This window comes from Apus apus, chromosome 1 (genome assembly GCF_020740795.1).
Source record: "Apus apus isolate bApuApu2 chromosome 1, bApuApu2.pri.cur, whole genome shotgun sequence".
Classification (NCBI taxonomy): domain Eukaryota; kingdom Metazoa; phylum Chordata; class Aves; order Apodiformes; family Apodidae; genus Apus; species Apus apus.
This window is the reverse complement of record NC_067282.1, coordinates 197012797-197040693: the sequence shown is the minus strand read 5'-3', so window position 1 is coordinate 197040693 and position 27897 is coordinate 197012797. Positions and strand designations below refer to the sequence as shown.

Genomic DNA, 27897 nt, shown 5'->3' with positions numbered 1-27897 from the left:
GACCAGTTGCATTTGTTAAGTCTCACTGTGCTCGTTATGGCTGTGGTGCACATACTATCCAGCAGTTAGAGTGAGATTTGGGGAATGCTGAAGTTAAAAAGGATGAAAATTTGTTCAGTGTTCTGAAATTGTTACTAATCGCCATTAAGGTGGTGTTAAGGTATGCCCCCTTTATCTGATATTTACCACATTGTCTTATGAAAATTTTTCACAGGAACCTCTAATGCAGTGATGTAACAAAGGCAAATAGCAGTAATAGGAATAAGTGGTGCATTCTTTCTACCTGAAGATTAAATTTAGATGAAAGAAATAAACGACTGTTTAGCAGAATATTACCAATCCAGAGCAATTACTGCCTGTTCATGTTTGCATGATTTGTAAATGTTGTTACTTAAAAAGAGATTCTGATGAGAAAGTATGAGAGGACAGGAAATAAAACCATGATTAGTAGATGAACATCTACATAGTTTTATTGCAATATACTTACACTGTTTGAGAATCTGGCTGAAATTACATCTATTTTCCTGTATCTGACATATCTGATATGCAGATGATACAATGCAACATTTGAGATTGCACTCCTCTCTCTTTCATTGAAAGCTATGGATCCTGATTTGCCCGGTAATGCAGAAGCATTAGTGTTTATGCTCCACTATATCCCTCAACCCCTCTACAAGGATCAAGTATGTGCCATATTTGGTTGCATTCTGGTGTTGCTTACAATAAGGAAATTCTTACCCTCAGGCATACCTCAGAAAAAAATCAGCTTTAAGAGAGATTAATGAGTTTGGGATTTTTTTGTTTGTTTGTTTTTAATAACAGGAGGAACATGCCTGTAATGCCTGTTATTTTTTGTTAGGTCCTAATTTGTCAAAGCTACATCAGTACACTTAATTCATGGGGAAAGAAATAATATTGGAAGGGAATAATTAAACTTCCTGCTCAAATCAAGACTATGTCTCGAATTAGATCAGGGTTTTCTGTGTCTGGTTCATTCAGGTTTTGAAGATCTCCATGGATGAAGACTCCATAAACTCCCTGGTTATTGTTCCAGTCAAGACTTTTTTTCTTTCTATCCCATTCAGTATTTCCTTGTTGCAACTTGTGCTTGTTACCTCTTGTCCTTTCACTGTGCCCCTGTGGCAAGTGTCTGCTTCTCTCTTCTTTATAATCCCCAACAGGTAATTGAAGACAACAGTTAGATCACCCCTTAGCCATCTCTTTTTTTTTACACAGCCATTACTTGCTCAGACACAGTAAGTTTGGTCTTGTCATGCTGTGTCAGCCTGCAATGACATTCAGCACTGCGGTTCCCCACAGTTCAGGTCAGAAGAACTTCAGGATTTTTTGCTTCACATCATGCAGATATTCCACAATTAGGATAGCACAAAGAAGCTTTCAAACATTTATTTCCAATTTGAAATGCTGCTGTGGTGCCCAAATAAATGACTGAAAATGAGACTCCGGTCCTGTTGTTTATTGTTGTGCAACTAGATCTTTGCATGAAAAATAAAGCACAGTATAATTACTGTTATTAGCTGTGAAAAGAATACTTACTAAGTTGCTGTCTAATATACCTGGGCAATAAATTATGCTTACTTTCCCTCACACAAAATGCTCATCTTTTTATTTACACTCCATGGATAGCGCAGATAAATACTTCAATGAATCAAACTCTGGAGGGGAAGGATTGGACACAATTAGAGTATTAACATTAGATAGTAATTGCTGGCATAGTTAAATGTTGGTTTATTTAAATATAGCCACCAAATTATAATGGGCTTTAATGCATGAAAATGAATTGCACTCTTGTTATGCTCAGTGAATACTTAGCTATATCCTTTATGTAAACATCCTACTCACAGTAATCCAGTAAGGACATAAGGTAGAGTCTGTTTATTTTAAGAGGTAAACCACTCAGGATTATACAGGAATTAGGATGTGCATGCAGATAGGGAGGTTTCCAATGTGAGAAAACTACAGGTTGTCTATTTCACTTTGCTTTTACACCACAGTAAAATGTGAACTGTGTTCACCTAATTATAAAACTGTCTACATTCCTGATTGACAGAAATATTTTAGTGGATATAATCTAAATCAGGAGTTAAATGCTGTTGACTTAAGTAGGAGATGAGTGTGTGCTAAGTTTTAAGACTAGAAAAAGTCCAACACTTCTTGATAGTAACAAACTTATTATTTGAACACTGATTAAATGTGCCTGGTACATCCTATGATAAACCAATGGTTTTAGTTATTCACAAACTGTGATTGTTTGGACTTAAAGTTTATATGCTGAGCATCCTGCTTCTTTCTGTTTGGAATTTTTTGGCCTATGCAATCATTTCTGGATGCGAATCTGTGGCATAAAGCCTTGACTACCACCACCACTGGGTCTGAATTCCAGAGAGGAAGCCTTTTTCTCACATGACTTGATGATAGCACAGCCCATTTCACAGTGGAATTGTACCAGTCCCTTGTGACCTTTGATTACAGAATTTTTAATTTTTTATCTACTACTTCTAAGGGACTTCTGTTTCCTTTGATGCACAGGATGGGTCTGGGTAAAGAAGCAAGATGAGATCAAAGGTCCTTGTGTGTAACACCCCTACTTATTTTTTTGCAGAATCTGGTATCTATGTGATGTGTGAGGCAGGGGACAGGAAGGTTAAGGTACTTTATTTCTGTCGTGAGTATCCAAACTACTGCCTTGCTGGTCTATCATTACTGTGTGCTGTGTACTAGATGATCACCAACTGAGAGTTCATATTTTTCTGACTATCTAGCTACTCTCCCCATGAATCCAGAGAAGTATTTCTGCACTTGGCAGAGTGTGAGGATGTGATTTGAAATAATGTATCTCATCACACTAAGTGTTCTCAAAGATCAGGGCCTGTTGAGTCAAATTGAATGCCTATTATTTTAGGGTACTTTTCTTCCTGTGCCTCTGTAAATTAGGAATCATAACAGCTTCTCCTCCATTGAATCATGTTTCTGACTCAGATTTTTGCCATAAGAAAGATAAAAAGCCATTTAATAATTCCCTCTTACAAACCAGTATTTGAATGCTGTGTAGTCATTAGGACAAATACTGAAAAAGCTCAAAAATAAATTTTGCTCCCTCCATTCTGCACACTGAACAAAGTAAGGATAACATACAACATATAAATTAATGCAAGTCATAGCAATTAATGAATAATTGGCAAATAAAGAACAATTAAAATGATGCAATCCAGTTTAATGCTGATATCCCTTTTGCAGAATGAAATGAGATTTTATTAATTTAATTTATGTTCTTAAATTTAGGCAGACTTGTTCTCTTTGTGGAGACCCTCAGGGGAACCTTGTGATTTCCTCTGACCTACTTAACACTTATTTTAAGCAAACTGCTTTGTGACATAACTTAGGTCCAGATCTGATATCCAAGTTAGGTGTAGTGCATCCATCCCTTATTTTAGCATTATTCTGAAGCAGAGTTCTCAAATAGCATGGAAGACAGTAGGACATGCATATAACATGCATGAACCAACACCAAATTCCACTTCCCAAAAACCATTCTCAACTCACATGAGTTAGACTAAGGCAAAATAGAAAACTCCCACTGCTTATGTTTTCCCTAAAGAGATCATTGCAAAGCATGTCAGAATGAACATTTAATCACAAGATAAGAAATGTATTTGGAGCACTGTGCATTAGAGTGTTACCAAGTGACATCCATGGGGACCCTCTGTTTTAGCTTAAAGTGTGTACTTTCAAAAAAATGTTTCTGAGGTTATAAGGGTAAATATTTTGGAGGAAGTTCCTGAAAATACAGGTCCTGTAGGAACCATACCCTTAATCCATTGGCTTGATTCAGTTTTCAGCACAATCAGTAAAATCCCACTGCCTTTGCTTGGCTTTGGATTAGACCTCAAGGGTCATGAACTGGTTGAACTAAGCAGTGGAGCAGATGCAAGCTTCCTCAACTTGAGGACCTTTCTACCAGATTTCTGTTCAAACTTGTTAGCATCTGAATCTCAGGAGTGCTTTCTGCAATATACATCTGCAGAAACCAGCATATACAGCAAATGTGTAAATTATTGTCTTAAAGCTTATACTTCTAAAAAGGGCAACAGTAACTTTCCTTTTAGGGAACTGGGTACTACATTCATATATAGCTCCAAGCTTGAAAACCTCCTCTTTTGTGGGGTGTTTATGCACTCTTTGTTCAGCTGTCATACTTGAGTTTAATTAAGCAATATACCACTTAAACTGCAATCAGCCACTATGGTCAGGGTACTTTTCCTCTGACCACCTTGGAGAGCTGACTGTTCTACTTTCATTTGTTCAAATTAATGGGTTAACTCCCTCTGAGGAGGTAAGTAGTCTGTCACAGCTTGAGGCAGGACCTCTGCACACGAATCCTTTTAGTTCATAGCAGGGTTCAGGCATGCAAATGTTGACATTTTGAAATTGTTTCTCAGTAGGTCAAATTAGTTTTAGTGGCTACATAAAGAAAACACATCTACCCTGATGCCTTTCATAATTAGACTAGCTAGAAATAAGCCCAATTGTTTGCCATTATATTAGAAGCCGTATCAGCTGCTGCTGGAACTGCATTTGTTTAACAGAAGAAATACAACATAATGAAATGCTTTATCTTGAGTATTTAGGCAGTTCAGGAAACAGAAATGGTTACAATAGCGTGAAGACTTTGGAGAAGTTTAACTTTGGAAACAGTAGTGCAATAGTTGGACGTGGATTGGTAATGTTCAATAGAGGCTCAGGATTCACTGATTTCAAGACTGTGAGAGATCCATTCTTCAAGATATTCCAATATGTATGTGTCAATAAGAAAATTCTTCATCATCAGAACAAGGCATCATTTCCCCAGCTATTTTAGAAGCATGAAAGTATTCTGCAACAGAATGTCAGGATGCTGCTTTGTAATATCTTTCTTGGGTATTACTTAGTTTTCAAACATGATAAACATGTAGAATTTTTTTGTAATGTTATTTATTCCAGATTTATTATAAATTCTGCTACATAATAAGGACTTTTAGAGGTAGTCTTAGTACACTTCACTTTAAGACTTTTAAGTCATATCCACATCTGCTGCAAATTAATTTGGGTTTGCTAAAAACAGTAGAGTAATAGAGTTATACCGGTTTCTATCAGCTGTAATCTGGCTCTTCAGAATTTACTTGGAACCACCCAGTGTTGCTTTAACTTGGAAACACTGAATCAGTGTCCTGTTCAATTTTAGGTGAATTGCAACTTTAAAATATTATTTTTACTTTATTTTTTTATTATTTTTTTTTCTTCAAATCTCTGGAGTATACCATTAACCACAATGTGTTAGTGTGTGACTATCAAGGAAAAATGTGAGTTCTCCTTTAACTTTCAGCAGGGGTTTTGTGTGAATGTTCCTCATCTGTCAACAGTGACTCATGGTATCTTGGATCAGTGTGGGCATTTGGAAGCCTGTGCGGCAGTTGACATACATATACACTTGAATATTGCACCCAAAGGAGCATTTTTTTGGAGGGAAATTAGCAGAGTAACCAGTGGAGCTGCTGAGAATGAATAATATCATTGGGTCTGGAAGGGTAAGTGGAAAGTGCCCTGCCTTTTCCCCCAAAACATTCCAATTTTTAATGTGTCCTTTACATAAACCACACTTACACTGAGGCTTCACAACCTGGGTAAGCAAATCATTAACTCATTGTGCAGGCGTGGCACTATGGTGCCAATGGAGAGTGTTTCCTGTATTCAGGTGAAAAATGGTCCTGTTTTAAATCGGCCAAAGTGCAAAGAAATGTAGCATGTGAAACAGTGAGCTGAATCGAAATTTGCAGAAATTGTTACATTTTGGTAATTCTCACTTTGCCTTATAAAGAAAAGAAGACAAACCCTGCTTTCCATTTCAGTGTGCCTGGGCCTTGTCATTAAAACCTGCAATCTACAGGCCATCCTCTAAGGGCTTCTTCTAAGGCACCCAAAGTTTAATTACATTAATATGATCTCTGATCTCTGTCTTGGTAAGAAAAGTGCATTTTTTCTGGCTTGAGCAAAAAATGAGATACTGCTTCTCATTGATATTCTAGTGGAGCCTCAAAACCATAAAACTTTCATTTTTACTCCTTCCTGATGCAAAATTCCACTGAACTTTATTCCTGATGCTAGCACTGAGGATAATGATGCTATTGTGTTCATACAATGAATAAACTATAATTTATTCAGATTGACAAGACACCTAGGATCAGTAGTGTGGACTAGATCTCCTTTATGCTAATACAGAGAGAGAGGAAATGAATTTGAAAAAACAGCTGGAACAGATGAATTTTTAGCATGGTAGGCATTCACAGCAGCTTCCCCTCCCTCCATTTAATTTATTTCAACAAAATATTGCTTGTTTTTCTTACCTTTGGAATAGTATTTTCATGTCCTCATTGTAATTTGTATGCATGTCACCTCTGTCTTCCTGGTGTTTGCTGCACTAGGTGGAAGGAGTTGTGGCTGGAAATGCTGCAGTTTGACCATTTTAGGTGATGGTATCCACCAGGAACCTGTTACAAGCTGGTTCAGGTGGGACTGGCTGAGTGTGCTTGGAGTCAAAACATCCTAAAATTATTTTCAATCACTGTTGAATCCCCTTCTGAAGCTGCTTTAAATAGATCCTGATGCACCGGGTGATTTGGTGTCCAAACAAATCCAACTATGTTTACACTGACATGTCTTTAAGCAAAGGAACTTGTGCTCTGAGGTCAAGCAGCACAAAGTTGTATCCAAATCTTGTCATGCATTAAGCCCGGCCAGACAGCAGATGCTACCTGAGTGCTGATAATCCACTCACTTGCCCTCTTCCATCTCTACTGGAAATAGCTAATGGTTCTTTCTGGTGTTCACTTAAAAGATGGACAAGTTCTTTCAAAACAAAAGGTATTTAGAAGGAATTAGAGGTTGAAATGCTGTTACAGAAGACAGATTCAATAAGCATGAAATGGTGCTGTTTGCATATACTTCCACTCACCCAGGGAGGCCCTAAAGGCTTTGAGAATGGGAGATAAGAGAGGGGAGGAGGATGGGCCGGAGAGGCCCCTTTGGCAGCCACAGAGCATGGCCCAGGTGAGAAGGGTGCGGCAGCAGTTATTTTGCTCAATTACATTTCATGTCATGCACCTTCAGTTTTCTTCTCAAGACCCAAGTCATGGCTGCACTTTAACCACACATGACTAGGAGTGAAATACACCATCTCCAACAACAGTTAAAGCAAATGCATAATGTGGGGATTCCACGATAGGGATTCTCCATAGTAGGAAAAGATAACAGCTTTAGGTTGATCACATAGTGAAAGTTTCCCAGAATACTTTCTAAGTTGCCTAAATTTGAATTTTGGGAACTTGGTGTGCTAGAGGTTGTGTCCCTAAACTGAATAGCCTTTTAAGGATTTCTTTTTCTTGATCTTATCTCTTTGCCCTTTGAAACTATAAATAATTTTACCATCTACAACAGCCCATGCCAAGAGTTTCCATGGCTTAACTGTGTGTTGTCTGAAATGTATTAAGACATTTTTGGGGAGATTTTAAGACTAATTAAAGTACTTTACGTTATCATTTCTTTGTGTTATCAGAGTTAACGTTCAAAGTTTTCTGGCATGTTATAAAATTTTAGGTAGAAGTGCAGCTCCTCCCAGCCCTTTCGGAGTATGCCCAGAATCCAATAAGTTAATGTAAAAAATGTATTTAAGGCTTATTTTCCCTTTTGAATCTAGCAGTTAATTAGAAATTTCTTGTTCCCTATTTCAGTGTGTAAGAATTTCAAAAACAGTGAAAGTAGATTTGAGTAACTTGAAAGAAATTTCAAACTTTGATTGATAGAGCGGCATTAAAAGTGAGAAGATTCGCTTAGAGTTGAAAAATGGTATTGGATATTTTGCTGCTGTTTTGCTATTATTTTAACATTATTATGTTTATGACATGTGGATGGAAGAGAAGAACTGAAAATTCCTTTTTGATGTACAGAACTGAACCTAACAGATTGTAGGGAGTACTGGAAACATTTGATAAATACTAATTTGAAGTAATATTTAATCTAATGGATACTAAATATTCCACACATTGCAAAAGCACAGCAATCATAGTATTTTCTTCATGGTGTAACTCCACTGATTTTCATTAGGGAAAATTAAGAGCAAATTAAGAGCAAAATTGGGCATCATCACTTACTCTTACTTTGGCACTGGATTCTGTGCAAGGATGTCCTGCCTTTATTTTGCTGCAATTAAAGTGCATTAGCAAAGCTGTGTGTACCTGTATGTGAGCTACTCAGTCTAACTGCAGTCAGTACATTCAGTCCTTTGCTGAAATTCATCCCAATCCTCCTCTGTGGAGTAGAAGGAACAAGAACTGTAAGAGAGAAGGCTGAAAATCCAAGTATTAATATTACTCATTTATGTTATGAATGTGAAAAGACAATTCCTCAAAGTGCTGGATGTTTGATCAAAGTAAATGGTAGATCCCACTCTGCAAAAAAAAAAAAATTAACAGGAGTGTTGATAGCTATGTCTGAAACTGAAAATACGAGGTTGCGTATTTGTACCCATAAAATAAAAGCTGGACACAGTCCATCTAAGCCAGTTGCTATGTAAAATATAATGATTTACCTACAAGCAGGACTACCCTGAAGTCTTTTTGCATCTTATTAATCACAGGACTTTGTAGAGTTGTTAGGCAGGTAGACACCAGAGTTTCATATATGATTTTCAAGCATAAAAAGACCTTTTATTTGAAGCAGGTCAAGTGCGTTTTCCATCATGAGTCTATCCCTGAAGTTCTAAACATTCAAGTAATACTTATTCTATTTTGCACATGCAACTATGCTTCCAGGAAACCTTAAGCAAATAATCTTAATAAATAATTTGTGCTGTTTTATGTTGTCAATTCAGTAATAATAATAATCTCTGTCAGATTTTCCCCTCCATCCCAGTATTTTAAGCTGGGAGAGACTCTCTCACTTGCAGTCTCTTATGACAGTGAGAGTTCACATCCTCACTTGCTGATGGCTGCCCCACTGCAGGTTATCCCCAGTCTCACACTCTCAAATTTGACATCTAAATCCTTCACGGACCTACTCCATAAGTCTGACCAAGAGTCAGTGGTAACTTGATTGTCACATACCAGTCACACTTGAAAATGGAACCACTAGGCTTTTTGAAACTTTCCCCTGATATCCTTAACAAATTTAGCACCTCATTTTTATTAATTCTTTTCAATGAGCTCACTTGTTTTTGAAGTACATTGGTTTGATACCTGAAACCAAGATTTCTTTAAGAGTTATGAAACTCCCCTGTAAAAGGTGTACACTTGCTGGAGTTTTTTATCACAATTGCCACTCCATTACATTTATTGATAACAATGTCATTTTTGTATCCCTATTGTATGTGTATCACAAAAACATTGATGGGATTTTGGATTTTTTAATTCAGTTGTTAAAAAATTTAAAGTAAAGGGCAATGTAGTTAAGTGAGGAATAAGAAAAAAATGAACTGACCTTCCCACTAGGCCAGCTTTTCAGAAACTAGTGCTCTAAAACATCATAGCATTTTAAATAGTTTGTTGCTTAATAGTCCTCAAACATCTTGTCAGGCTTTGATGTCGTTCAGACAGTTTCATTTTCACATGAGAAATTTAGGTTTTTTTTCAGAAATAGTGGTTCTTTGGAAGAGGAAGTGACTTTTAAAATAAATAAATAAATAGATAAATACATCTAAATTTTCTCAAATTGTACTTGTGCAAAAAAACAACGTGGATATTTTCTCTTTGCCTTGATTCTCTCTGACTTTCATTCATTATCATGATTATGGCAAAGTATAGTCATATCCCCTGAACTAACTTCAAAGTAGCTTGCCTGCTTAGCCTGATGTAACACCCTAATCATTCAACATGCAGCTTCATCAAGGCACAATTAGAGGAGAACCAAAATCAATTAATCTTTGTTGGTCTCTTAACCAGTGGTTTTAGACACTGCAAGTAAATGACTGAGGTTCAAGCTAGCTCAGGTGTGTCTACACTGGAGCATGGTCGATATTTTAAGCAAGTAGGTGTGTCGATAGAGCAACAGTTTCTTGCCTGCTTTGCCGTTGTTCTGTGAGAAGTTAATGAACTGGGGGAACAGTCTGTGAGTAAAAGCTGTGCTCTGTGCTTGGACCTGACATGGGGATAGGCCATGCAGGGGATACGATGTGACAGTCTTCCCATCCCATTGCTGCTTTGCCAAATCAAATACATTTGTGCCCTGGGAAAACAACTATCCATGCTGTTAGTCATTGAAAAGGTGTTCATGCCTCTGTGATATGGTATTTAATGAGACAAGGATGGTACTGTTTATAGATAAGGTAATCCTTGAAGTGACAACTACCCACAGTTTCACTTTCTTGATAACCGGTACCGGTTCTGCTTGCTGAAGACTTAATTTTCCAGCAGTATCATACACAGTATCACACATGGTTGAGAACTGATGAACTACTAACTAGATCTGATAACTGAGCTACTTAATGAATGGGATTTAGCTGGATGTTTACCTGCAAGTAGATGGTGCAATATAGGGTCATGCAGTGCCACGCTTAGCTAACTAAGCTCACTGAGGATATGTTACCCAGGGCAGAGGCCTGAGTTACTGTGCCTACTATGTTTCTGTTACTTGAGTTAGCGTGTTTAGAAACCATTCTCACTAGCTCATTATGTTGCCATATTATTTTAGGAAACCTTGAGAGTTACAGATCTCACCATTGGTATCTGGGGGCATCACTTCCATTATTTTTCCTTTGCATTCGTTATACTAATACAAAAGGGAGGTAGTGAAGATGTTACCATTTAATCTTAAGATTAAGCCAGATAAATTTTCACTTAGACAGATAACTGCTTAGTAAAATCAGATCCTGGTCTCCTTTTATATTTCTACCTGGTTCTAAATACACAAAAGGTGTTACAGGTAATATTTATCATGTGTGATTTTAAAATAAATTCGTGCTTAAGTTCACAGTTAAATTTGTGCCATAACCTTTCTCACAAAGCCAAATTCATAATATGAAAAGTTACAGTAATTTTATAAATATATGAAGTCGGGCTTTACAAGTCTTTGTTTAGCTGAGAGATTAATATTGCTCATATTTTGTGAAAAAAATAACATAGCAATGGAGATAATCTGGAATCACTACCAGAGACAAAAAGGACAAATAATGCAAATAATAAGGGAAACCAGCTTGGCTTTAGAAGTCTTAAGTGTTTTATATCTTTGGAATATCATGTGACCCCTTCAATTATTCCAATCAAGAACACTTTGAGGGCTGTCATGTAGCTAAATAGTGCTGACATTAATGAGCAAAAATCTTCTCTCAGTTTTACAGTATAAAAAACATATGCATCAGTATTTTGAAGTCAAAGGAGTCCGTGCTTACGCCAGTGCAACTGAAACAAAACATTGGTGCAACATTCCTTCTTCCAAGTATCTGGTTTTAATCAAACTATACTCATGGCCTTGAGGTTTTCTTTGCTGCAGTGGAAGGTAGGCAGGAGTGTTTCATTTAAAATGCTTGGTTTACATCATGAGTGCACTAAAAACTGTATATCTTGTCCTTGCTACTTCTGATTGATAAATTGTAATGAAAACATAGTTCCCTGAACTATGTTTCTAAACTACATGTTTAGAAACTTGCAGAAAGAGAAGTTTTACAGTGAAGAAAAATAATTCTATCTTTTTCTCCTTCTAGTGGAGTTCAGTGAAACCAGGTGATTGGCAACTGTTATGATAAGGTAGATGGAGAGGATGAAAGCTAGGATTGATTGAACAGCTGTGAAAGGCTCTGTTCCAATTGTATTTTGATTACCGATAAGATAACCCTCCCTTTTCTCCCAGTCATTTATCTCATTCAAATTACAATAACACTGAATTGCCATCAACAACAAATCCTGTGTAGTTTTAAGTTTATCTGGCTCACAATGTAGCAAAAAGCCAAAGGTCCTGATTACAAAAGTTTTCTTGTTACATTTCTAAAAATGGATAAGACGCTTACTCCACTATATGATCTCATACCCTTTATTAACCTGTTTTTGTTTCATTTCAGATAAATTGATCAATTTCTGATATTCCCAATCAGCATAATTATAAAGTTCAGTGAACACATATGTTACTGAGGGTTTTTTTTTAAATAATTTTATGTCTCTTTTTCTTCTTCTCCTAATATGAAATAAAATGCTAATTGCTAAAAATAATTTGGAAATTTTGGAACAGTTTGGATATTACTAAAAGACTGGTAGCCTGACCAATTAAAGTAAAATATGTATAGTATTAAACAATGGATGAATTAGCTGTCCTTTGCTTTAATTATTTTGTGGAAGTTTGAATTAGATGATTTACTGTTAGCAAGATTCTTATTTTTTCTTAGAGGGGTGGCTGAACCATTTTTCTCACTAAGGGTTGAAACCTGAAGTCCCAGTCATGTATGAGGTGTAGATGAAGTAAAGTATTAGAGGTATAAAGTAGTCAAATCCTGGCAAGCGGGTGGACTGAACAACAAATAAGTTATCCTTCAGGCCATTGGTTATATTACTAAGCATTAGAATTGGGATGGGGTCAAGCTCACTTGATTTCAGACACCTGACAGGCATCTGAGTTAGCTCCTGTCAACTTTTATAATACATGGAAATGCTGCTCTGAAACATCCCACATGGCAGCCGTTGTCTTTTTTTGGATCGGAATGGACTCACAGCAGCTCTGATGCCTTTTCCATGCTCATATCCCTGTTTTTGCCAAATAAGCAGTGGTGCTAAACCACGTGCAGGAAACTGTCTTTCCATCCTGCCAGTCCCTGCCTTTTCCTTAACTGTTTGACCGGGACTGACTTCACCATCTGCACTCAGAGCAATAAAATGGAGAAGCTACAGGAGAGTCTGAAAGTTCATATATCCACTTATTTTCTTACACGGTAGAATTGGTACCTTAGAATTCAGCAAATAATCACTCAAAGAATAATTACTAATATCTACCCAGAATTATTTAGACAGATACACTTGCTGATATACAGAACAGGCACAATATGCATCTGTGTAAGCAACAAATGCATGTGCAAACATGCAGCCACCTGACATTCTGTAGCTAAAGTAAAAGCCTGGCGAGAGAAGAAGGAAATGTTCTCGCATGACGTTGTGGGAGGCATTGCTCACAATTCAGCAAAATCCCTGTTTGATGGCATAATAGGCATTGACTCATCTTTTATCTTCTGCTAGGAGACATAGAGTGAGATCTTATCATTGCTGGCAAAGGAATGAAGGTCGAGAATTTTGTGCAACCAGCAACCCACTCATTTGATTCACAAGCGTGTTACAACAAGCAGAACTGCCTGTATAATCCAGTCGCTCTGCAGAGTCACCAGTAATAGGACAGGGCCAGATCTGAATCCGAGTGAGGAAGCTGGGAGACCTTTCCTCTCATTTTTCTAGAAATTGATATGGCCCTTTGATCCTTATCAACAAAAATAATCTTGGATGGCATGTTATTGTGAAGTCTGTAACAGGAACGCGGGCTGAAGCTCACAAATTTTCTGACTTGTTACACAGACAAACTCCCTCTCACTATACAGATAGTTTGTCTGGTCATAGATAAGTGAAAAATAAGATGGTTTCCTTTTGTTATGTTCACCTCTTGACAAACTCTACTGAAGGAACACAGACATAAAACAAGGTTTACAGTGGAATACCAGCCATGGATAAAGCAAACCTCAGGATCTGCCTGACTGTATTCATCTTAGCTATAGCTGCGGTTTTTTGGCTTAGTTCTTAATGAAAAAAGTGTCATAAAAATAAACCAAATCTACATTCCTTCTGCATGCATATCTCCGTGGATTTCAGTGCAGGAATTTGGCCCTCTGTTTGTATACATACTATTAAGTTGCAATTCCATTAGCAAATTAAATAACCATGTATTAAAAGGAAGGCGAGAATTAGGGACTGGTTTTCTTCTGTAAATTGGCCAGCTTGGTCTGGCAAAGTAAATGTTCTGGTACAAGTCAGACTGGATCAACAGAAATATCAGTTAATAAATGAAAGGCCATGCAGAGTCTAAAGAAAGGTGCAGTGAAAAAAGGTCAAATACTTCAAACTTGGACACTGACAGAAAAAATACAGCAAGATGGAGCAAGCAAGTCAGCACTGTAAATGAAAAGTAGTTGAAATGAAGTGGCTAGTAGGAAATCTTGCCCACAAACCTTGATAAACCCACCCTTCAGTTGGTTTCAGTGATCATCACAAGTGTGTATATTCATTAAAATATGGGGGGGTTAAGATATGGTGCATTTCAAACCATTAGTTTTGGTCACCTGCAACACTTAATAAATATAGGAATAAGCAGCAGTAACAAAGCAATGAAGTCTTTTATTACCTTCAAATATCACCACTCTAGATCTACCTCATACAGCATTTTATAGACAACACTACAGTCATAATGTGCAGTGGTTAGCTTTATAGGGTTCATTCATTCCTGTTCAAAACAACAGGGATGTCTACAGCTGAGGATGTGTCAAAAGGAAATAGGAAAATGCTCTCTAAGCAATTACTGAAGAAATGGTACTTGGCTGCAACATCTGGTGGAGTGATGTTACCATCCTAGCAATAACTAGACAAAGAATAAAGCAAGTTAAAAAAAATACTTTAAGTATAGGCACCCATTATCTGTCTGCTATATTAAAGGTCATGGTTATGCCAACCTTTAGTAAGAACAACACCAACAAAAAAATGGAAATAATTAGAGTATGCATAGTAGACAGTATTAATTTAACTTATTTATTTGAAGGCATTCATCATTTTCCTCTTGGCATTGCAATGCCATCTTTGTTGTAAAACTTAGTTTATTTTAGCACTGATAAGCCATGTACCTTGCCATCGTGACTGATTGACATTTAACAGAACTGATGGATATCAGTGCCCTTCTGAGAGTGTGCCCTGTCACTTCTGTTTCTGTCATTCTCTCACTAACAGTCACTGGATACTAAAAGGACACTGGGTGGTAAACACTTTGAAACTAATTAATTTGAGGAAGTGGAATACTTAATTTGTATTGATTGCGCAAATATCATTGTTTTGCTCTTCAACAGCCCTTTCCAGAATGCTATATGAAGCCATATTCATTGCTGGAGAAGTATGTCTAAGTTAGAATAAGCAGCAGAGGAACTGCAGAGATTATTTAGGTTTTCACCTTGTACTTCTGATATAACTCAATTCTAACTAAATAGTAGTGAATGAGAATCATCAGCACCCAAGTGGTATTTTTCTCTTCAACTTATGTTCTCAACTTGATTCCTGATAAGGAGAAATCTGATTTTACACTATTTGAAATACACTGCTTGGAGTATGCTTAGGCCTATACTTTTGGATATATACTCTGGAAATCTAGTAATCTCCTGCAAAAGTCAGTAATGGGACAATATGACAGATACTGGATTAAAACCCAGGAGAAATGTCCTAATCTTAGAGAAGACAACATGGATTTAGCTTTTATTTTTATTTTGAATTGCAAGTTCAGAAAAACCCCCACCATTGTTGCTTTTACCATTGTTTCATACTCTGAAGTGTCATAGAAAATTAAAAGAAAAAAAATATATATTTTTTGCTGCACAGCCACACCTAGTCCTTTTAAGTTACACTATGGAGGCAGACATTTGAACAGCAAAGATTATGATGTAATTTACTCTTGCCCATAATAAACCTTAAACTCTTATGTCACAATCTGGCATTTTTCACAAATACTAAAAAGAAAACACCAATCACCATCTGGAAATGTAAAGATTTAGAATTCTGCATTAGAAAAATCATATCTGGCTTGTTTTAAACCAAGTAGCTGTGAGCCTAACTGATCTTCTTTCCATTTATATCAGTTTTATATTTGTGTTACATTGACTTTAGTAGACACTTGTCTTTATGCTGCAGCCACAAAGGGCAGAATCATACCTATGTGAGTTCAAAGCAAGAAAGATGAAAAAATTACAAAGGTTTTTGACAGCTATATTATAAGAAAAATGATCAGATACAGATGACAGCAAAGCATTTCTAGCCAAGAGAGTTCTAAGACAAGTTAAGCAATCAATCATCTGCATCACTCACTATTCAGTGAGTCGACATTCAACATCTGAATCAGTCATTACAATGTAAAGAGAATTAGTAAAGTCTCTAACAAAATGCAAATAAGTGAACTGGAGGACAATACAGTCAAATTCCAGAACTTGGCAGGAAGCCAGAAGGATTATTTTGACAAGACTGCTTGGGGTGATTTGATTTCTTCTTGTTACATTAAAAAAAAAAATAAAAAAAAAAAAAAATTGAGAACATAAGTCTTGAGCAGTAGAAGTTCTTAAAAGTATTCTACAACACAAATGTATAGTTATATTTAGCCAGAAAAAAATGTAGAATAAGGAACAAAATATAGTGCATGCTCTTTGCTACATTTCCATGCAAATTAACTCTACTGTGAATGCTAGTGAGAGTTTTTTCAAAGAAGTACAAATAATGCTGTGGCAAAGCTAACCTGAATGATACACAACTCTCAATGTAATCTTTACCTTCCTTGAATACATTGCCCACTAATTCTTGCCATTATAGAGTATCAGTGTCCTTCAAAATCCACCTGATATAAGTGAATTTAGCATGTGTGGGATTCCTAGACTGCAGGGGTTGAAATTCTGTAAAGTCTTAAGTACCACTATTACCTACATCCAGAGAAGCCTTGTTCTGGTTAAAATAAAAGAAGGCATGGGGGAAGAAGGTTAAAAAGAAAATTAAGCAGAAGCTTCTATTTTAACATCAGCTTCACCTTGATTTTTAGCAGCATAGGGGATGCTATCCAAACTCAGCAGTTGGAGAAATGGTGGAAAATGGGAGTGATTTTACTGAAAACCAAAATATCATAGCAGGTAGCTGCACTGTTAGGCAAATCCTAGACATCTAGGTATTTGGCAACTGTTTTGAGAGGAATGCCATGGCCTCTAGCCATCAGCCCTTGGATCCTAATGTGTTCACTCCCTTTTCATCTGCCCTCATGGGTGCTGTTGAGGAGTTGCACATGCATCAGTGGAATGGTTCCGAACATCACAAGGTCGGGGCTGGAACCACAAAGGATTTGTCATCACAGGGAAAATTTCTCATTGATGACTTGCTAGTGCAGACATGCCTTGAAATGATAGAGATGGTTTGGCTTTGGTCCTGACATGAATGCAGGTAGACAGAAATAAAGAAAGTGTGTTTTCACAAAAGTTTATACTAATATGGTCTGTATTATCTCACAGAGAACATATCTTTAAGCAGTTTCAGAAAAATGCGCATGTCTTTGTTAATGTTTGTGAATAGCTAGGAGGTTTCTGTATTAAAATAAATAAATAAATAAGAAAATCCTGTCCTTGGCAAGTGCAATGGCTCTGTGAGAAGTATGAGAAAGAGAAAATTATTCTTGAGCTTAAACAGAAGCAAATCTACCTTCTCTAGGTTTATTCTTGTGATGGATAAATACACAATTCCAGACAAGGGAACACCATGCTGCCTGTGTCAGTAAGCTGGGAAGATAATATTACATATAAGAATAGATTGTACATGTTATTTTATCTCAGCAACTTATCATTCTTAACCCCTTCACATAACCTAGAAATCTGCATGCAATAGTTCTGTATGTTGGAAGGTGGAGATTAGATGTGTATTCTATTGACTGCTCAGGTTTATCTTTGTGAATCTTATTTATTGAGCAAAATTGAACTTGGCCTGACACTTGATGAGTTACATAGATTTTTACCACCTAAAGCCTCATACAAGATTTTAATTGATTTTGCTGATGTTTTGACTTTTGTTTGTGTAGAGGTGAATCTCACAGGCAGTTTGGGTTTGGATACTTGAAATAAAAACATGAATGGGCCCAGTTACATAACTCTTTCACTGGCTTCTACTCCATAAATACAAATTCCTAAGATGAAATCCATAAAAGTAAAAATATAAGTCTGCATTTTATTTGAGCACATTAACACGGAAAGTATTACCTTTATCTTACAGAAATGTTGGAATCCAACAATATAATAAATTTCAATGGACTAGCTAATAGCTCCAGTTACCATACCTTCCTCTTGGATGAAGAACGGAGTCGGCTGTACGTTGGAGCAAAGGATCATATATTTTCTTTCAACCTGGTTAACATCAAGGAATATCAAAAGGTACTTTCATTAATGTTTCGTACGATGTAAATATATACTTTAAATGTTGCAGAATTGTTATTACTCAGACCATATTGGGCACTGTATGAAATATATGGTAAGTGTTCGGCTGTCAGGAATACTGTTACAACAAAAACATTTACTGACTCTATGAAGAGAAATTTATAATGAGCTTATAACATATGACTATGTAAGCTACAATGCTTTTTTTCAGACTGTGAAAAAGTAAATGATAATTGAATAATCTAGCTATTTCCCAAACAAGACATACTTTCATGTTTGCTGCTAGAAAAGCCAAACAACTGTTAGGACAGTTTACATAAAAAGGCCTTACCATATTTATTTGCAGATATAAAGAAGCTGTTTGGGAGTCTGAGTGTTAATTTCTCTCCTTTTAACCCAGCACTGGTAGGCACTCTGCTTCTGCTGCTTTCAGACCAATATAGATTCAGTATTAATAAAAGAGGAATAGGTCCATAAAAGCTTGCCATTCTTGGTGGAGTGTATAATTTTCTAGTAAAAGTGGCAAGACATTAAAAGCTGACAAACAGTTAAGTGATACTATTTTGCTGGAATCTAAATAAATAATTTCATTTTCATTTATTTCAATAAGACAAAATACTAAGAAGGTAAACAATGGGATAGAGGTTTGATTTGTTATATGTATGTATTTTGATGGCACATTTTAAAATCCAGAGAGTACCCTTTTCTGAGATATATTGCTTCAATACCCAGGGATCTTTTCTTGGTGTTCCTGACCTTTTGCCCATTTGACTATTAACTTCCTAAGATGATAGCAATAAATACCTTGTGTTTTCTGTTCAGAGGGAAGACAGGCTATTCATTTGTGCTCCCTAAGGAAAAAGGATAAAAAGAAAACTGGGTATTTTCTTTTCTATTCTCTTTAGAGCAGCTATAAAGGAAACTAGCTATTTATTTGAATTCTCTGAGGGACCGATAGCTTAATGTGCAAAACATCTGGAATAATTAAAGGAAAGAAGGTGTTTCCATTGCAGAAAACAGCTCTGCAGAATGGGGGGAATTGTATCTTACATGCTTACATATTCAGATACCTTCAGAATGCTATTTGAAATTATATGCAATTATTACTATATTAAATAAATAATTGTTGTTGCTAACATGGAACTGAATATTAGCAACAGACTTAAAAAACAGACTTAAAATAGACTCTAGATTTAAGAATAGACAAAAATCTTAAAGACTTTGGGGATCTGCTTATTAAAGACAGGAAGGTCTCTGAAGAAACTTCGATCAAAATAACTATGTAGTCATTGCTGCACTTGAGTTAAAACTTCACCAATTGTTGTTTCCAATGTGATAAAGAACTAAGGTTTCTGTCTAAATGCTGATAGCACCGTATAACTCCAAAGGAGCACAAGCCAACAAGCCAGACTTTCCAGTCTATTAAAAATGGTTCAATTTAGCTGAATTTTAAACCAAATTAAAGGAAAGTATTGTGCTGTGAGAATAAGGAAATATAGCATCTAGCCATTCATTTTATGGATTAGAATGTTGGTTTGCATAATGTAGAAATCTTTGCCCAAAACTTCAACTGAACTTGGACTGGTCCTTTTTGGGAGACCTGCCAAGTTTGGTTAATGTTTTTAAACCTAGTACATTTAAATTTTCACGTCTCTGCACAGTTTAAGCTGAAAACAGAAAAACTAGGAAGTAGCAGGAATCCTTTGAGAGAGAATGTACTCATAAATTTTTTAGTCTTATTTTATAGACTTAAGATGTTTGATTACTGTTTGGATTTCAAGTTTTAAGAAAATTTGAATTTAAAAATGTGGTTGCAAACTGTATTTTCAAATGCCACATATAACATTTCCTTTGACCCCTTCTGTCATCCATGTTAATTCTTTTTTCTTTGCTTTTTGAATACATAGCTTTTTACTTTCTTTTAACAAACTATATTGAACACCAAGGCTGTAATCCAGACTTACAGCCATTCATATTGCATTATCTGAGGCTCCCAAATGAATAGCCCAGCATTTTATGGGAAGATCATGTTTTATTCTATATGTAATTCCTAAAAGCTTTTTAAAAAAACATGAATAATTGACTGTGAGGGTCTCTGGATTTTCTCTGTATGAGGTGAGATCCCTTTTCTGCTAAGCAAACACTACAGTAAGCCTAGATTTAGGTTTACTTGTGTTAGGGCAGCTCTACAGGAACAGCATAAACATTTCTATTTTGATGGTATTGATACTATTCAAACATCATGGCTTCTTTTTTATTATTTAATTAACTAAACCTAATAAATGGGTGAACTAGCAGATATGCTGAAGAGGCGAACAACTCATTTCTGATGCTGTAACTCTAACATGAGACTGCGTTTCACATAGATCCAATTTATTGTTAGTAACTATCTGCAATTACACGCCAATACATCAGATATGTGGGAGAACGTTTGCTTAATGGAGAGTCCCTTCTTATTGTTATATTCAAGATTCACCACTGAGATTCACAATACACACTGTATTTCAACATTGTTTTTATTGTCATGCCTGTTATCCATGTTTTATTCCTAGAATTCCACTTCATTTCTTATTGAATTTTATGGAAGGAAAGGAAATAAGGAAAATAATGGGGAAAAGAGAAACTGGGTAAAAACTCTGCAGCATTTGGTCTGCAATTTGTGATTATTGAAGCATGAAATAACACAACGTGATTTTTGTTCTGTGTCTTTAGATTGTTTGGCCTGTATCTCATTCCCGAAGGGATGAGTGCAAGTGGGCTGGAAAAGATATTCTGGTAAGTACAAATCTTTTTAGCGTTTTTTTTCTTGTATAAAGCATCGTAAATATTTTATTATTTCTTATTGTGTTAATTCTTAAAGTATTTTTCCTCCTCTGTAAGGTCACAAATCTGATCATAACTTCATTCTTGAGTTCTCTCAGCCCTCTTATTCAAAATAATGAAATTTTGTCTTTGTGACCAAGGGTTTAAGTTTATAAAATGAAATCATGCAAATGAAATAGAAATTATCTACCAAAAAAAAAAAAAAAAATCAGCAAGAAAGAGATGGGAGGAGAAATATCAGAATAAGAAATATTAGTACTTGTATACTTGTTTCCTGATCTCAGGGTAAATAACATGTTGACCTACTTTTGCCCTGCTCTAGGTCCTAGTCCTACAGTCAGTTCCAAGATGTGTTTTCTTTTTGTGGTATCTCACTGGAATCAGTGGGTTTCCCTGGGCTCTTTCTTGAATGGAGTTAAGAGCAAGATTGAGGTCAAAGTGTTTTTAACATTCTTCATCAGTTTTGGTGCCTCAGGAAAGACACTGTTACACTAGGCATAATTTTCTTTATGTTTTCCTTCATTCCTGTGTACATCTTATTGCCTGTATTTAGGAGGTAGGAGAGATATAGCCAGTAGCCTCCAAATAATAATCATTTCATGCTAATAATAACTGTCTTCATTATAAGAACAATATGAAAAATGGGAAGACTGAAGGGCTGAAGAAGAGAAAAAAAGGATGAAAAATACATGCATGCAATAAGCCAAACAAATACTTGCATAGCACAGCCAAATGGGAAATCATTGTGGTTGCCAAGGTATAACTGCGGGTGGAATGTGGCCCCATGTGTATATGCTATTGGCCTGATTTTCAGAGATGATTCTGTAAAATATTCATGATGCCAACCATATGCCTCTAGAGAGCTCCTTTTGAATAATTTCCTAGGTCATAATAAAAATAGTTTCATCAGTCTTTACCTAGGCCATAGAGGACAGTTGTCTTCCTTAAAAAGACATCTGGGAACAGTAAGGGTGGATTAGGTAAACACAAAGAAATATGGGATAAGCTATAAATGTGAAGGGATAGCTGGAATGCCCGATAACTTGTGCTATCTCATTACATAGAAATTATACATTTAAATTAATCCATCTTCATGTTCACAAATAATTTTCAGGAGTACACTGCAAGATGAGAACTAGCATAGCTAATATTCAGGGTTAAAAAAAACTAGGGCTAGTGGAAATTGTCTGAGAAAATTAACCTTACAGCTTGATCTTATACTAAGTATTATGATATTACGTTAAGTAGATTTTTTTAATAGCTGGGTCTAAAACCTAGAAAATTAATGAGATTCAAAACCTAGAATAAAAGTGTACTCTTTTAATAATTATTTTTATAAATTCACAATAATAAGAAAGAGTATGTTTTATACATTGCACTATCCTGATTCCAGTGTATTAATTGTAAATAGACACTAGTATTCTGGAGTGAGCTGGGAAGTTCAGATCCCCATTCTCTGACTTGAAATGACTATTTATGCTGTAACTATTTTATTCACCTTGGTTCTTTTGCTTCCTGTGATACTATGACAGCTAAAGCTGCTGATCACAAGTATAAGGTGAAGCCCATGCCATACCCTATTGCTCTTCGTTGCCCTGGCACACTGGCTTCCTGCTTTGATCCTGTGTGTTAGAAGCAGCATTCCCATGAGCTATTGGAAAAGATTAAGGCAGAGCAGGAGCAGAGAGTTTAGGAGACAGTACAGCCCAGGCTCAGGATAACAGTAGCACAGCACAACATTGCCAGGATCAGATACTTTGTTTTGAAAAGTATTTTTCACATATATGGGTTGTTGGGGGTGGGTTTGTTTTTATTTTTCTAATTTTGAGATGCCTCTGCAAACATGAGAAATAAAAAAAAAGTAATAATAATGCATAAGTCATATTTAATGTAGATCTAGTTTTGGCAGGCAACTCGAAAGACGTAATGTATATCTTAGTGTGTTCAGGTCATCATCTTTAAATATTTGTGCCTACCTATTCTTCCCATAGAGTAGTGCATTACAAACCAAGTATTGAATGTAAGTGCTTTAACTGTAATTACAGATAAGATTACAGATCATTCAAGAAACTTGTTATTCCTCCCTCATTTATTCCTTAAAGCCATTGTCAGTACCTTGGGAGTGTGAAATATAAAGGCCATAAAAATAGCTCAACAGACTCTAATTAGAAGGAACAAGAGATATAGAGGACAAGTGAAGTGACATACGAAACATATTTGATTTAACATTGCTTTCAGCATGTACCGCTGCTAAGATATTAGATACTCTTCACTTGTGATGGTGCAAAACTTTCTACATGGCAGTCTATCCTTCTACACTGAGGTCTTTTTTAGAAACTTTGTTTTAATTATTGACCTCCAGGGGAAGTCAGTGCTGAGAATGCAGGTCCCCACTAATAGGCCAGGTGCACTCCAGCAGCTGCAGCGCGAGTATAACCCCGGCTCTGCCCCGCTGCTAACCTCAGCTATGACCCCCGAGATTTCCTCTCATAATTATAAGATGTAATTTACTGTCGTTTTCACTCCTTCAGAGGGATTCCTTGTACTGACGCTGTCAGTCATGCCAATCCAGGCACAGCAGGTTTGTAGCTCAGGACAGTCCATATGGGATTTGAGGAGGGCGGCCAACTTATAGGCTGTTCCCGCTCTCCTAGTATCCCTTTGTTCCTTAAGCAGTCATTTTCATTTCTATTTCTTAAAGGGCTTAGTATATGGTAATTGGTTAGGCTTTGCTCACTATATAGGTGGATAAATCTTGTAAAGTATGCTACAGGTTTTCTTTTTTTATATGGGTAAGCTAAGAAGAGAGGCTGAAAGACTTAGCCCAGCTATGCAGTAGTTACAGCAGGACTTCTATGACAGAAGTTAACTCTACACTTTTCCACAAAATATAGATATTTTTCAAATAAAATAGTACTTAAAGTCCTATGTGTAAGTACTTAGTATTGAAGTATATTTTCATTTCCTCAGCACCGTAGCACCAGTGTGACGTTGTTCATGAAAAATTAAAGACTCTAAAAACCCAATAAGATATTTGCTTATGTAATTCAACTAAATGAGCAATTCTGTGAGGATCTCTTGCTATTCTGGACTTGAATCTATCATTTGATCTATTCTGGTTGCTGTAAGTCCCACAAATATATCTCACAATTCCTGACCAGACCTTGGTAATGATTAACAAAGACAAAGTCTCTACAGAACACTTCTCAGCTTTTATACTGAACTTAATGCACAGAATAAATGAGAGTCATATCCCTCACTAGTGAGCCTCAGTATTTTGAATTTAAGGTCTCACAAACACCTGTCACCCAGAAGAAATGTGGCAACCTCTGCATTGCATAAGGGTTAAATAATAGGCAACTGCAAAAAAAAAAAAAAAAAAAAAAAAAAAAAAGTGGCTACAGTCCCACTCTGACATTTCTGGGATGTCATAGACCAACAAAGCAAAGTTTGGGGATTCATGAAAGTTACCATAAACACTAGCTAGTTTTGCAGGGATGGATAGGGGAGGGATGGCTTGTTGACTAGAAACTTCTCTAATCTTTAAACTGTTAATTTGCTATTGGTTTATATACTGGCTATTGGCTGGTGTTTAGTTGATACATCTCTACACTAGATTTGGCTGAGGCACTATATGTCATGTGGTACACAATTAATCAGAGAAATCCCTATTAAAGTGTCTGATAGATTTCTATGACTTTAAAGTTTTAAAAATGTGTTTCTGAAGGGCACCTTAGGATGTTGTTTTCAAATGTGATTAGACTATCTAATTTATTTAACCACTTTTAAAGATCGCAGCTCAAATTAAATTGTTGAAATGGTGCCTTCTGGCCTTGACATGTATAAATCTTCAGAATATCAATGGGTACTTTAACAAGGTCACTTAAGACAAGCTACATGATGACAGATACTTCTACACACTTTGCATGCTATGTGAATTCAGCTACTTCCGGGATGTTTCTTGTGGAAATTAAATGTTGATATACCAGCAGATAAAACTAGTACCAAGTACTTTTACTTGGTACCAGTAAGCTTCCACATATGCTCTGTCACATAAACTAAGAGGTCCATACTGAGTGTTACACTTTTGTATTATTTCCCTTAACAGCTAAAGTACATCAGCACAATTGTGTGTGTATTAGCACTGACTGTATTGTAATTTATAGGAGATAGGCATCTACTTGGGCTATTTAATTGCCATTGAATTTTACCTCGTTATTAAATCTTACCTGAATTCAACACTGATTAACTCTTTTATGTTTGTTAGTGCTCTTGGTGGCAATTTGGAATCACTGTAGCTCAGAAACCTATTCCCAGTTAAGACGAAGCAAGACTTTTAAACTATGCGTGGCATATCTATACTCTGTGCATGCTTCTTTGCATTTTAGTGTGGCTGGCACTTAATTATTGAGTTTATGGTTCATGCAGATAGAATCACGTTGCTGTAGTTTAATTCACCATCTAATTTTGTAATGATAATACTTTTAATTTAAACCAAAATGTTCTTATGTCATCTCCATTTATGCTTCCTTTAAAGTTTTCCAGCTCCTCCCTAAATCATAGGAAGATTAGCAATGCCACAGGCTTGTAGATCCATAAGTGTGCAATTATTTAATTTGGAAAAAAAGAAGAAAACAAAACAAAACACACAAAAAAGTGGTGTGTAACTTAGCAAGTGTCCCTCAGCCATATCTGGTGATACTTTGGAAAACCAAAGTTGGCAATAAATGAGCACTATTCACTTTAACTCATTTTGCTACTGTTGTTGCCTTAGGGAAAATAGAGGCAGAAAGTAAAAGTAATTCTTTTTATCTGTTATTGTAAACAAAGATCTGAAGAGGGAATCTGAAAATTAAATATACAATGCTGTCTGGATCTAGAAAGCCTGCTTCTATATTCATCTCTCAGGCACCATTTTTCCAGTCAAATTACCTCTGGTCCTTTGGGTGTGCCAAACACACCAAGTTCATCCCTTTTTGTCAGGGTTCTTCCTTTGCAGGACATCTACAGCCAGATTTCCAGCTCTTCTGTCACTCATCATCCCTGTGTGCTTTCTGGCACCCTGTCTCCAGTGTAGCACTGAAATCCTTGACCAAAGCCTAAAGTCTCAGGACTGGGGAAAAGGTGCGTGGCCCCTGGGAGTAGGAAGGGGTAAAGTGAGCAAAAATCTAAAGCAACAGACCTCTGTTAGAGGCAGAATTTACACAACTTTTGGGCCCTTTGTAGACAAATTGTGCCACTGCAACTCTTACCAACTGTCCCACTTGGTATGCTGGGATAATTAGCTTGAGAGCTGCTCACTGCTTAGTCTTGTCCATGATCTTTAATGTGGGCATCATGATTTCCTACCATTTCTTACCATCTGGGAGATGAGAGACGAAGACATATTGTAAGTAGTGTGCTGCTTTAATATTGTTGCTGCATAAAATTCCTTTGCATATACTACAAACAAAACAGAAAGACAAACAGGGAAAAAATAAAACAAACCTACAAGCCCTTCACTTAGAAGTGAACTCAGCTTGGTAAAAAAGTAGTGTAATACAATGGAGTCTTTCAAAGTTCTGTGGAGCTCTCTAACAGAATTCTTTGCCCCTAGGAAATTCTGGCTGGGCCAGCTCCAGTTCTTGGATGGACCCCCACAACACACCCACCAGAATAAAGCCTCATTTATGGCTCCTTGTTCAGAAGTTGATCCTACAGCTTGTGTTCATTTAGGCATTTGCATATATTTCTTTATATGAACTGACCAAGGCAAATCAGTTACTGTAAGGTAATAACTTGTGTACTCACACAGAGGAAGGATTAAGTTGGCAGTTGTTCAGATTTTCATATTTTACCCACTTATATGTCATGGGAAGTCATTTAAGTCTTTGGATATGGGGAACAAATTGATACAGATCAAGGAGAAACCTAATTTTCCAATCTTGGGCTTATTTTTCTGTTTATAGGTGTGACTATGGCACTTTGCTTCTGAAGGAAACTTAATATTCATCAGATTTAATGCAGTCTTGCAGAAATGTTTTCTTTGTTATCTTTGAGATACAAAGTCACAGAGTTAGCAAAGGGAAAGTAAAGCAGAGACAGAGGAAAAGTCATTCTCAAAATGGCGGGGTTTACTTTTTATCAATAGGTGTTCCTCATGAGCCCTAGTTTGGCTTTGGCAAAGTCTGAGGATTACATTTATTTATGTCTGAATTACTAGCCATTGTTATTTCCAAATTATGTTGGATAATTCCTTGATATGGTTATTGCATCCCAAGATGGACAGAGTAGATGTATTCTTGGACATTTCTTTGCAGAGAAACACATTAACTGAATAACTAGTAAAAAAGATCAGTATGTTTCAGCCCTGTTTTCTCTCAGGGCTTCAGTCTGATGCTCACAAAGTCAGAGAAAAGCCTTTCTCTTGGTGCCACTAACACCAGTAACATCCTTTTTTATCTTTTTCCTTTCCCACCCACCCCCACCTGCCTCTGCATTTGCTTAGTTGTGGGTTGTTTGTTTTTTTTCTTTTTTAGCAACTGGACTAGGGTTTTTTTGAGGTTTTTTTTGGGTTTGGAGCATGCTTTTTTGGTTTTTTTTTTTTTTGTTTCTTTATGGGTTTTATTGTGGGTTTTTTTGTTTTGTTTTGTTTTGTTTTATTGGTTTAGTTTTTGGGTTGTTGTGTTTGGGTTTTTTTCCTGTTGCTTTAGTAAAAGGGAGGCTAGTTTAAACATTAAGGGTAGGTCTGTTTTGAAAGATCACGTCACAGTTCCTCTACACTCAAGATGTGGTCACTATGTCACTACTAAATTAGTCCACAACTAATTTTTTTTCTGTAGTCCTGTTACTTACATGCACCAAAACTGGGTCTA

General features: G+C 36.4%; 1 protein-coding gene across 1 annotated transcript in view; it reads left to right on the top strand.

The window, feature by feature from the left end:
- SEMA3A (semaphorin 3A) overlaps positions 1–27897 on the top strand; it is a 171378-nt gene that overhangs the window by 30500 nt on the left and 112981 nt on the right. Inside the window, exons 2-3 of the mRNA XM_051642676.1 lie at positions 18060–18217; positions 20933–20995. Coding sequence (XP_051498636.1) covers positions 18060–18217; positions 20933–20995 — 221 coding nt within the window. The remainder of the gene's footprint in view (positions 1–18059; positions 18218–20932; positions 20996–27897) is intronic.